The sequence below is a fragment of the Rutidosis leptorrhynchoides genome, chromosome 10, assembly GCF_046630445.1.
Source record: "Rutidosis leptorrhynchoides isolate AG116_Rl617_1_P2 chromosome 10, CSIRO_AGI_Rlap_v1, whole genome shotgun sequence".
Taxonomy (NCBI): domain Eukaryota; kingdom Viridiplantae; phylum Streptophyta; class Magnoliopsida; order Asterales; family Asteraceae; genus Rutidosis; species Rutidosis leptorrhynchoides.
Genome location: NC_092342.1, coordinates 52,318,497 through 52,331,280, shown reverse-complemented (window position 1 = coordinate 52,331,280; position 12,784 = coordinate 52,318,497). Strand labels below are relative to the sequence as shown.

The 12,784-nt window shown below is 34.0% G+C and overlaps 2 protein-coding genes across 2 annotated transcripts; one reads left to right on the top strand and one right to left on the bottom strand.

Annotated features, from left to right (window-relative positions):
- The first annotated feature begins 3,803 nt into the window (after nucleotides 1-3,803).
- LOC139872290 (DNA-(apurinic or apyrimidinic site) endonuclease, chloroplastic-like) lies at nucleotides 3,804-8,266 on the top strand. The gene is made up of 11 exons (XM_071860133.1): nucleotides 3,804-3,907; nucleotides 4,038-4,158; nucleotides 4,370-4,470; nucleotides 4,710-4,789; nucleotides 4,918-5,366; nucleotides 6,056-6,166; nucleotides 6,295-6,432; nucleotides 6,514-6,561; nucleotides 7,349-7,429; nucleotides 7,670-7,829; nucleotides 7,955-8,266. The coding sequence occupies exons 1-11, from the start codon at nucleotides 3,858-3,860 to the stop codon at nucleotides 8,074-8,076; spliced, it is 1,461 nt and encodes a 486-aa protein (XP_071716234.1). The 5' UTR covers nucleotides 3,804-3,857; the 3' UTR covers nucleotides 8,077-8,266.
- A 998-nt stretch (nucleotides 8,267-9,264) lies between these two features.
- On the bottom strand, nucleotides 9,265-11,841 carry LOC139872573 (uncharacterized). The gene is made up of 3 exons (XM_071860476.1): nucleotides 11,685-11,841; nucleotides 11,466-11,558; nucleotides 9,265-10,666 (listed from the first exon to the last, which is right to left on the bottom strand). Exons 2-3 carry the CDS (start codon nucleotides 11,551-11,553, stop codon nucleotides 9,438-9,440), a joined length of 1,317 nt encoding a protein of 438 aa, XP_071716577.1. The 5' UTR covers nucleotides 11,554-11,558; nucleotides 11,685-11,841; the 3' UTR covers nucleotides 9,265-9,437.
- Nucleotides 11,842-12,784: the final 943 nt, after the last annotated feature.

Here is a 12,784-nt window from a genome sequence, read left to right as displayed (position 1 = left end):
TGGACGGCGTCCAACAGAGAAGACCAGGACGGCGTCCAAGCCATTTGGACGGCGTCCAAATGAACTAAAAGCTCCTGATCAGTTTTACAAATTCATGCGGGCGGAAAATCCGCTTCCCGACACTTTTAAACGAAACGGTTTTCACAACATACTATAATAATTATAATTAAGAGATTTCCTCAATAGAATCGAGTTTTACATCACAAACGTTAATTAAAAGTGTTTACACCATAAGTACGGGTTAAGACTCAATAACCCAACCCAATACCAAGAGCATAATCCCGGGGACTACCAAATCCCCAATCCGCTTCCATATCTCCAAAAGCTACCCCATCGAGCCCAAGCGATCCTACGCATCTAGCCTAACAACTAGCTAGCTTCATAACACAATACCTGTAAAAAGGTAAACAACGAGAGGGGTAAGCATAAAGCTTAGTGAATGCAATAATTATATATATACATATATAATCTACTTACTTGCACACACTTACACAATTTCCTCATACACGCTAGCATTTTAATTAGCATACCATTGCAAAGTATAACGCTAAATCTCCGATAATACAAGCTACCACAACAATAGCATATAACACAAGAAATACAATATGCTACACTACAACACATAAAACATTGATGTTCGCAACATCCATTAGTATTCAAGTCCCAAGGCTAGCCCAACGAATGGTATCGTCAACATCGAACTAAATCCCCATTCGTCCTAATAAATGTGGTATCGTCAACATCGAACTTAAACCCATATATGAGGTATCGTCAACATCGAACTTAAACCTCATCATACAAACGTCACTACAATAGTGGTATGACTTCGTCAACATCGAACTTTAAATCCATACATGAAGTATCGTCAACATCTAACTTAAACCCTCATCAATACGAACAAACAATATACTCTAGGATATGGTATCGTCAACATCGAACTTTAACTCATACCCCACAAGCAAATAAATCATATACATACATATATAATTATTCCACTCACCTTGGAATGCCCACACAAGTCATGTATAACATGATCTCCGTCCTCAAATCCGAGCAAGTAACCACCTATATCACACATATGCACAATATACACATAAATAGCCATTCTCTAAAAGAGAATCCGACACAAACATCCCTTAACCGAGGGATGACACCTTGCTCGCCAAAACCAGCCCATTTAACACCTAATGGACACAAACCAACTACCACTTCGGGTGATAATTTAAACCCACTCAATAAAGTACAATTTAACCCAAAATTATACTTGACACCAATTAGACCAACCTAGGTCTTAAGACTAAATTACTACTTAGGTAGTAATCATTTCAAACGTCATTTACACCAAAACCCCAACACGTGCAACATTGACTCATATTGCTTATGACCACGTTTGACTAATGTTAAAATATCATTTTAACCCAAAATTACTTCTCGCGAGTAATTACACCCAAAAACATCATTTAACACTTAACAAAGGCGTTTAACATCCATTTAATCTAAATTAGTGTCATTATCAATTTTGACCCAACTCAAAGTCAACCCATTTTGACATACGTCCCAAAAATGCCCAAACTAACCAATAATCACTAACACAAGTGAAAATGGCCCTAATACACCAATTAAACCAAATCACAAGTATTAAACACTTAGCTCACCCAATTTGACACATAAACCCTAATTTTGACCCATTTCAAAATTAGTCAACCCAAATACACCCAAAAGGGTTCCAACACTTCCAAAATCACTAAACTAAGTGATTACACCCAAAACCAAAGCCTAATCATGGCCAAAACGTCAATCAACCCAAAACCCGCCATGTATCAAAATAACTAGTTTCCATAAACCCACTTCATCATCTAAATGGGTTTTACAACTAAAAAGCTCAAAACCCTAACTTGAGTATCGAATCATAAAGATGAAATTTCGGAGTTAGAACTTACCGACACTACCAAAACGTAGCCGTGAACGAGGTGAACAACTTTAACTCTTGAGACCCGACCCGAATCACACTTCTTCTTCTCCAAATCTCCAACTCTCTCTCTAGAACCTCTCTCTCTCACTAGGGTTGATGAGAGTGTTTGGGAAGGTGAAAATGATCCAAAAGTGGATCTAAAACTGATATTAAAGCCACCAATCAATCCACAAGTGAAAAGACCAAAGTACCCCTTTTAATTTAAGTAAAATACAGCTGATGGCCCGTCAGGCCTTTTGGACGGCGTCCAAAAAGGTTGGACGGCGTCCAAATCAACTGGATCAGTTTTCTGAACTTGTTTTGGTCGTAATTTTCAAACCGTAACTCCGTTTTCGATGAATCAAATATCGTTGGAAACGTAATGAGATTTACTATCCAATGGTAAGGTTTTGGAACATCAACTCAAACTTTATGTGGGATCCAAATATACACTTACACGCCTCGTAATTCGAATGACGTCCAAAATAACGCGTAACTGAAAAACGGGGTGTTACACCGGACCTCCGGCGAGGTGCCGGAGGTCAGCTGCCGGCTGCCGGAAAAGCCTACAAAATGGCGGATAAAAATAGATCTAAGAAGTTAAAGAGACAACAAAGATAAAAAAAAGAACTCATCGGAGAAGAACTAGCAACCTGAAGAAGGCACTTAACACTTTAGAGTGGTAAAAAAGATCAAAGAGTGAGAGTACAAGCTGAAAAAAATTTGTCGGAGTATACAGAAAATATAGAAAAAAGAAAGTTTTTTTTTTTTTTTGTTGGCAAAAAACGAATTATTGTAAATAATAAGGTTCAGTTTCAACTAGTTGTGGAGCCCTTGCTTCGCGCCGGGGGCTCCGTTTTGAATGCGAGTTAAAAAAAGTCTTGATCTATGTTGTAAAAAAGAATTTTTTTCGACATCTAACATTGAAGGGTTGTTTCTTTTGTGAAAGTTGCTTCTTTTAGCGTTTTTTATTTTTTTATGAAAGTTGTCTCTTTTATCGTTGAGGAAGAAAAGAGAGAAGGAAAAAAAAGTTAGTTATTTTTTTGTAATTTTTTTTCGACATCTTTTGGTAACATTGGAGGGTTGGTTCTTTTACGAAAGTTGCTTCTTTTATTGTTGGGGACAAAAAAAGGAAATGACGAAAATACCCCTGGTAACTATTGGTGAATAGTGAAACAGTGTTTTGTCTATTAGTATATGCTAGTTATCGAAACCTCGCTTCGCGTCGGGGGTTCGATTTTCAATGTATTTTATTGTGTTTAGTTTGTAAAATTATTTCGTGACTAACGATCATGTCGTTAAAGCGCAACTCGAGTCGAAATTAAATGTATAACCCATCAAAGATTTAAATATTATTTTACATCTCCGCGTTTCGCCATGAAATTGTCAACTTTTAAAAATTTAACGCAAAATCAACGTGTATGAAAAATACCTCAAATATTTATCGTTTTTTTAAAAAGCGTCCGTTTTGCCTATAGTTAGTGACATTGTGTTCCTAAAATCATTTCGAGTTTAACGATGTTGTCGGAAAAATTTAACTCGTTGCGAGCGAGAAGATATAACCCGTTGAATATTTGGGTGGAGTTTAGTTAAGATTTTTTATAAAAATAGTTATTTGACACTTTACCCTCCTGTTTTGGGGTCCTTTTTTTTAAGTTGGGGGCTTTATTTGGAAAAAGAAAGGAAAAAGTAAAAAAAAAAAAGTAAAATGACGAAAATGCTTCTGGTTATTATTCACCATTTTTGTCTAATAGTTAATATAGTAAAGTAATATAAATATATAAAATATTAAATTAAATTAAATTAAATTAAAAAAAAAAATGTCCGTACCTTAAACCCTTAACCAAACAACTCCACTTTACCGCTTAATGCAGTTGTCTTCATCTTTCACATTGTATTCAATTTCATGAATCTTACCTTCAATTTAGGGTTTCAAAATTTCTTTATTCCCAAAAGGTAACTTTCTTTTTCAACTTTTATTTATTTCCTTCCTTTTTTTTTTTTCATTATTCTCATTCACAGCACTTAATTTATTTATTTTCACAGTAATTGGTTTTTCAACATTTAGGGTTTTTTTCCTTCATAGGATTGCAGTAATTCATAACAAATTGAGAATAGGAGCTTTGATTAGTGTGAACAATCACATGGGGCGTCAAAGGACATCTTTAAATTCAAAGTTTAACATGTCTTCAAGCATTCAGCCACAGGTTATTTATTCATCTTATTTACACTACAAAGTAATTATTAGTCATATAAACAGCATTATGTAGAGCAATTGTGACTCTATACTAACCAAGTTTTATTCTTTTTTTATCTAGGTTAATACTCAGTGATTAAAGTTGGTTACTTTTAATGACTTTTACCGTATATATGTTGTCATTGCTGTTGTTTATAAGTTATAAGTTGGTGTATTTGCAGGAAACAAAAGATAAAGATAGCATTGATGAACAAGTAATTAGTAATAACAATTCAAGTACTTTTGATAAAATGACAGTTCAACAGCTCAAATTGAAATTGAGGTTAGCTATCTTTATCTTTATGTTTTGTAATGTTGTATATTTTTATGAAACGACAGTCATGGTTTTCATTACTACAGGAATGAGATCAAGCTATGCTTCTGATTTAGGTTGTCTTATCCTAAATGGGTCAAATGAAATGTTTTTCTGAAAGGGGAACGGGTCAATTGGGTTGAAATTCGTGCTTTGGATTGAGATTGTTATAATGCTGTTTTTGTGATCATAAGGTTTTTGAACTGTAGGAGCTTGGGGGCCTCAACCAAAGGTTCAAAACGTGATCTCGTTTGTGCCTTGAAGAAACATGTTGTGGAACAAGTTGATGGTAGTGTTATCACCTAATCACGAATTTAAATTCTTAAAGTGTTATCTTAGATTTTTTATTAGTATTCTTGTTGCTATCACAATTAACATAATTATGATGTTAAGAATATTTTATATTCGTGTATGAAGTTTCTCACGAGGTTGTCGAAGATGAAAAATCAACCAAAGTGAATACAATTGATGGTGAAAAAAGTTCCAAACGGAAGGCAACCGAGGTTACGAACACAGTTTCAGTGAAGAAAAACATCAAGAAATGCACAAAAGAAACCACAGAAGATCTGAGTGTTATTTTGGAGGCTTCTGAAGATATTGAAAGTTCTAAAAAAGTGGATGTTTCTGAGCGTCAAGTTGAACCATGGACCGTTCTTGCTCACAAGAAGCCACAAAAAGATTGGATAGCATACAATCCTAAAACTATGAGGCCGCCTCCGATTTCTGGTGACGTTAAACACGTGAAGATAATGTCTTGGAATGTAAATGGTTTGAGGGCGTTACTAAAACTAGAAAGCTTTTCTGCATTAGAACTTGCACAAAGAGAAAATTTTGATGTGCTTTGCTTACAAGAAACCAAATTGCAGGCAAGTTTCTTTCATTTATATCTATTACTTAATATACGGATGGGGCGTTCTTGGTGTATGGTTGAAATATGTTTGATCCTTAGAAGTGACAATGTTAATCGTTTTACTTATTACTGAGGTCAATTTGGATTGCCTTTTAGATAAACGAGTTATTTTAGATGCATACAACCTTCCTAAGTTGTTTCAAACATCAATTTACAATGCTATTCTAATGATGCTGTGTCTGTATTCATAATAAGTGCGTTAATTATTAATTATTTATGTGAAATAAAATAAAATCTGGACATAAAGTATTATGGGTCAATCCACCCGTACCTGTTCTGTTTGGTCAGTAGTAAACTGACCTGTCTTAACTTGGACCTTTTTAAGATATTGCAAACCAGCCCATCTTGCACCTTCCAATATGTATCTATAATGCATTGATTTAGGTTAATATATTCCCTGCCCGTATGATATTGTAATAGCTTAAGTTGTTTCTAATAATATATTATTGCCTTCAAATAATATGTATCTATATATAATGCAAGAAAAAATCACAGTGTTCAAGCATATGTGTTTAGACTATTATATTTCACACGCACGCACACAGATACATGCACGTGCGCGTGTTTGCCAATGGGAACTTTAGATCTTTGGTCTAAAACTCACGTTTAATTTCTGAACTTTTATTTTTCTTTTTATGGTAACAGGAGAAAGATGTAGAGGCAATCAAACAACGTCTTCTAGAAGGATATGACAATAGCTTCTGGACATGTAGTGTGTCTAAACTCGGTTACTCTGGTACTGCAATCATCTCTAGGGTATGCTCTAATTGTTTCATTCTAACATTGTAATTTTACATCATAATATTATCATCTTAAAACAACTATTTCATGCATATTAGTATTCGACAATAATCATATTTGTTGAAATTTTGTCGTTATGACAGATACCACCGCTTTCTGTTAAATATGGACTTGGCATCTCAGACCATGATAGTGAAGGAAGGCTTGTGACTACAGAATTTGATTCGTTTTACCTAATAAGTGGATACGTTCCTAATTCTGGTGATGGTTTGAAAAGGCTGGTAAGTATTTGAACGTGCTAAAAAACGAAACAATCTTTTATTTTTTGAATTAATGACTTTTATGGTTTTTTTTTTATCTAGTCATACAGGATAACAGAGTGGGATCCTAGTCTTAGTAATTATGTGAAGGTAATCCCTTCACAATACTATCTCCTTTCTCTTGAAGTTGTTTATGTATGATCTTCTACACGTGATACTCCGCAAAAATTTCTCTCGATTACTCCGTCCATTTACTCGGATTACTCGGTCAAATATTGGTCAAACTTGTTAAATGATATGTTATGGCCCAATCCAATTGTGGGTTTAGCGTCCATTAGTGATAGTTAGGGTTGATTAGGGTTGCTATGTATCTTTAAATATTGCAAGAATAATAAATCATAAGCCACGGGGTTTCATTGTCTAACATGGTATCATAGGGGTCTGATTCCGTGATTCCGAGACCTAATCGGCCGCCTTCAAATGCAGTCAAGCAAGACGCAACGATATCAGTGAAATCAGTCTATTCGGTGCAACAAATGAAAAAGAAAAAGTTCTTTTTATTTCTTTATATAATATTTATTGTTTTGTTCCAGTGCGAACTTTCGCGATTTCGTCGTTTGGATTGCGGGGAGTGTTAGATGATATGTTATGGCCCAATCCTGTTGTAGGTTCAGGGTCCATTAGTGATCGTTAGGGTTTATTTGGGTTGCTATGTATCTATAAATATTGCAAGAATAATAAATCATAAGCCACGGGGTTTCATTGTCTAACAAACTCGGTCAAACTCGGCCAAAACTTAGGAATACTGGGAAAATTGGTTAAAGTCAAACTTGGTCAACATCCGAGGAATCCCTAAAAATTCCCGACCTAGTACTCACGAGTAGCGATTTTTGCAACCTTGTATGAAAGATACTGAGTAATGAATTTGTTTTTACAGGAGCTTGAAAAGTCAAAACCTGTTATCTTAACAGGTGATCTAAATTGTGCTCATGAAGAAATCGACATCTACAATCCTGCCGTAAGTAGTCCATAAAAGGATATTCCACAAAATAACAGTTAAAACTTTTCTGACGTTACCAAAACAACATTGCAGTTTCAATGCATTGTTGACTCTTTACAGTATGTTTCTATTTTGCTTTTCGCGCAATCACTCCGTATATCCATAAAATCATTCTATATAGGGAAATGAAAGATTATTAACTAATCAATATTAATAATTTGGGTCAAGACCCGTGATATTGTTACGTATTCTCTTTAGGGAAACAAGCGAAGTGCTGGTTTTACAATCGAAGAAAGAACTTCATTCGAAGATAATTTTCTAAAAAAGGGTTTTGTTGATACCTTCCGTAAACGTCACCCTAATGTTGTTGGCTATACTTATTGGGGTTTCAGACATGGTGGTCGAAAAACTAATAGAGGTACCCTCTTATGAGCTGAATTTGATATTTAAGACGCTTGATGCCAGCTCATCTGACACGTTCAGAATTATTCATATACTATTTTTCATGGTATAAATTATATTTTATGGTAAATTGTTACATAGGATGGAGGCTGGACTACTTTCTCGTATCAGAATCGATTGCAGATAACGTTCACGACTCGTATATTCTCTCAGATGTTGCAGGCAGCGATCATTGTCCTATTGGCCTTGTTCTTAAGCTGTAATCTTGAAGAACCAAGTTTAGAGATTAGCAGTTTTGGTGATGTGGTTCAAAAGCATCATTGTATGTGCATTTTGCCTTTGCACTTGTGTTATAAGTATTAAACTTAGCAAGTTAGTCTCATTTTTGTCATTTTGATCACTTCTTACTGATTTTGTATCTACTAACTTGAGAAGTGAAGGTTCCATCGGCTGTTAATGAAGTTATGGAATGAATGAAATTAACTTATCCTTTCGTATTTAAGTATAAGAGTCGATCAACCTAATGTGAGACTGTAATTGTGATTATTGGGCATAAATGACATTCAGTTTCCCTTTGTTGAAAGAGGTATTGCGTATGAGGCAACAAACTCCTTTCTTAAGTAGAGTGCTGCTTCAGAATAGCAAAACAACCATTTATGCGAACAAATAGTATGAAAGAAGTCGATATTTCCTGCACAAAGAGCGTAAAATATGCAAACTGTCTCGTAACCACAATATTGATCAGGTATTTGAAGTAATTACGTTGCGTAGTAATTAGGCCGATTGCAAAGTTGAAATGCCTAGTCAAGTTGAAACATATGCGCGTTTGCAGGAGGGAACTTTTTCAAAGAAGATTGAATTAAGGAATGTAGTAACTTTCAAACCCATAGATGTTTTAGAGTTGAGAAAGATGATACTGCCTCTGTCTCAAAGTATGTATCATGTTTTAGCTTTTGAAAGTCTTAACTTTAACGTTAAACTTTTAAAATTTTTGGTGTTATACAACGCTCGACGAAAGTTATACCAATGAAACACATTTAAATTCAATCCAATCAAATTTAAAGTCAAAATTGGAAAGTTGAAAAATAAAGACTTTCAAAAGTCAAATTAGGACAATTCTTTTAGGAAATAAATTAAGTCAAATTAGGATAATTCTGTTGGGACGAAGGAAGTACCAAGATGATACTAGCCTTAGTGATGTACCTTTCGGTCAATTCATATGTCAAAGTTGAAAAATAGAGACTTTCAAGTGTCAAATTAAGGTAGTTCGTTTGGGACGAACGAAGTACAGGATGATACTAGCCTTAGCGATGTACCTCTGGGTCGATTTCGTTCAAGGAATTACAAAAAACTACTACTACTTTTCCAACCAGTATTATAACATCTTTCACTATAAAACAGTTTCCTAGCAGGTAAAGCTTTTAGAAAGATAAAAAATCATATCAACTGCAACAAAAACTCCCATACTCATTTATCATATACCAAAATCTCCTATGATGACATACATTATTCACTACAACATCAAAATTTTCCAAAACAGAATAGCAAAAAGTGACAGTAAGATGCTTTATATAATTTAAGAAAACGGGCTTATTTATACATCACCCATATTGCAAACCAGGTCTCATGGGCGCACGTAAATGCGCTGATTACCATATGCTCGAAATGTTGACCCATGACCACGTTGGTTCCCTTGACCTTGACTATTTGACTTTCTATTCCCGTTATTCCTCCACGAACGATCTCTCTGACCATTATTCTCTTGAAACCTCCACGTTTTATGATTTGACACGCACCTCTCGTTATTCACATTGCCGTAACAAGAATAATAATAACTATTATCATTATACTTATTCGCGTTCCATCCATAATCTCCCGTTTTATTATCATTTTCATTCGAAACGCCCCAATAATTATTGCTTGAATCCCAGCCTTGATCAACTGCTTTATTGTAAATTTCATTCGAAACGCACCAATCGTTACCACTTTCACCCCATCCTTGATCAACCGCTTTATTATCATATACATTTGAAACGCACCAATCATAACCATTTTCATCCCATCCTTGATCAACCGCTTTATTACCATTTTCATTCGAAACGCACCAATCATTACCATTTTCATCCCATCCTTGATCAACCGCTTTATTATCATATTCATTCGAAATGCACCGATTATTAACACTTGAACCCCATCCTTGATCACCCACTTTATTATCATTTACATTCGAAAAGCCCCAATAATTATCATATGTATCCCAGCCTAGATCACCTGCTTTATTATCATCATTTACATTCGAAACACACAATTTATTACCATCTCCAACATTACAATCATCATCCCATATAATCCTCCCATTTTGTATATAATCATCCCAATTAATCCCATTCTGATCTCCCTTCATATCATCATTAACTCCCCACAAATTCTTGATCTTGTCATCATCACTATCTCCCCACCCAAAAGGCGAGAAATTGTTATACGGGTCGGGTAACACATCTCCAAAAATCACAACCGGATCATGTTGACAATCACCGTCATTAACCACGGGTTCAGATTCAAGGTCCAGAATTAAACTTTGATCCGCTTGAACATTCCAATCTATTTCATCAACGTATAAATCTGGATTATGCAGGTCAATGTCACAAGGAAGACCATAAAATTGTTTACGGAATCGATCTTTTGCAGCCGTAAATGCTGCTTCTCCTGCAGAATCGTCCCAGTTCATTACATCGTTATAAAGATGAGTAAATTTCTTTGCTTCCATGAACTTATTCCATGAAAATGATCCAACAACCGACACAAATCTTTTTTCCCAATATGGAATGTTCGGTTGACGATTTGAACTCCCACCTGAAAAGTCAAAAGTCAACAACTTTAATGAGAAACCTACACGTAAAGTCCAAAATTTACTTGCGCAATGTATATCAAACGCAGACATCAATGGAAGATGTACATCTTTAAAACATGACATATTCATTTAGACAACTGAAAACACATTTATCTCCAACAAGGATTACATCATGGACACAAAAGAATACACAATTGATGGTCATGAAAACTAACTATCTCGCCATTCTTCAAACAAGATTCATGCAAACGTCTAAAGCCTCTATAATTAGCAACTGATATTCATAATAAAAATTGAAGATGCATCAATGGTGCAAGACCACATAGTGGATCTGATCTCTTCACAAATTTGAGGGTGATGTAAAATTCATTATATTTGCCTAAACATGAAGAGGATCTTTAAATATTTTAAAAGTAAGTGTAACAGAAGTACCTATAATAGCAGCTTAAAAGTATTGGTAATGGCCCTAAACAACATTAGAAAAATTATACCTTAGAGAAACAATTAGCTAATACAGTAATTATACCTTGTAGAACTAATTAGCACAGAATAAAAACAATTAATTGCCCAAAATTTATTAACAAATAGGGCAAAAGAACTTATAATCACCAAAGTGGAAAGCTTTGTAAAATTAGGAGATTAATAATTTAATAATTATAATTATGATTATATGTCTGCACATAAATTTCAAATCATAAAGTTTATTCACAATCTTGAAACAATATAATGCATGAAATAAATCAACTGGTACAGATAAACATAAACAATATATATACAAGAACATAAGTAACAATTTCATACCGATTGGTGGCTTTTTGTAATTGTAATTTGCCTTTGATTTTGTGAATTCTTGATTAAATCTTTCACCTTTTCTTCTCCACTTTTCCATGATCACTGTAACAAAAAAAGCAAAATTTGATTTCAATAAAACATTATTTGAAAACCCAAAAAGATCAAGAAAATTAGAAAGAAAAATAACGATTTATGCTACAAGACATAAATTGTACAGTATGGGTATACCTGTTCTTGAAATTTGAGAAGAAAAAATAAGAACAACAGGAATACAGGATTAAAGGATGAATCTTGAGATGAATTTTGTAAATTTAAGGTTGTTGGAGTAAAGAGTTCTTATGATCAGAATACGTTTCAATTTCTTTAGGGTTTTTATTTTTATTTTTATTTTTATTTATTTATTTATTTTTTTTTTTTTTGCGTTTTTCGTTAACAAAAAAAGATTAAGGGACAAAACAAATACAAGTGTTTTACAACAAAAACTTGATGAATTTATATAATAACACGGTGGCGGTGGAAGACATTCTATTACAATATTTTAGAGTTTTTCAATTATTTAAAACTTAAATTTAAATAATTTAACAAATTGTAGAGAATTGAAATTGAAATTCATTCCCTCTTGTCTTGTACTCCGTATCTGGGAATTATTATATTTAATGACTTATCGTAATTTTTTTTTAATTGCTAAAATAACAATAACAAATATTATAAAACAAATGACAAAGGTTAGAACTTATAATCTTTTAATAAAGACAAAATTACACAGATAATTCTTGTGATTTACAAAATATTACACGGATAGTCTAAACTTGATTTCAACTGGATTGTTTAAAAGTTTACACGTTTTGCGTGGCTAGTCCGAATTTTGTTACGTTCTTAATTATTTCAGTTAAATCATGGCATGTACAAAGGAGTATTTTTGTATTATTTAACTTTTTTCCTCTTCACCATTGTCGACATCACAAACTTTGGTTCTTCTCATATCTGTTCATTCCGGCATCACAAACCCACTGCCGAAACCATAGTGGTTGTACAATTCGTTGCTCCGATCTACAAATAATCGATTGTTCGAGGTAAAAAAAAGAGGGGTTTCAATCTGAAAACATAATCCTCGATCATCTCCATATTCGAATCTCAATTCCTTCGCTGGTCAGATCTACAAATCATCATCGGAATCGACATACTTCGTTGCTCTTGATTTTAATTGAAGAATTTCATCGTGAAGTCCTAAGTTACTCTCTTTTATACCACAAATGTTTTTGTACTTGTGTTTGCTCTCCAATGAAGTGAAGAAACTTTCGAGTTTCACCGTCGTTTCTTACTTTTCA

Bases quoted from the DNA above. Each gene is read 5' to 3' on its own strand.
- LOC139872290 (XM_071860133.1), top strand. From the start codon at position 3,858: ATGAATCTTACCTTCAATTTAGGGTTTCAAAATTTCTTTATTCCCAAA. The intron at 6,433-6,513 runs GTAAGTATTTGA...TTTTTTATCTAG, and splicing joins GTGATGGTTTGAAAAGGCTG to TCATACAGGATAACAGAGTG. The intron at 6,562-7,348 runs GTAATCCCTTCA...TTGTTTTTACAG, and splicing joins GTCTTAGTAATTATGTGAAG to GAGCTTGAAAAGTCAAAACC.
- LOC139872573 (XM_071860476.1), bottom strand. From the start codon at position 11,553: ATGGAAAAGTGGAGAAGAAAAGGTGAAAGATTTAATCAAGAATTCACA. The intron at 10,667-11,465 runs GTATGAAATTGT...TTGACTTTTCAG, and splicing joins TTACAAAAAGCCACCAATCG to GTGGGAGTTCAAATCGTCAA.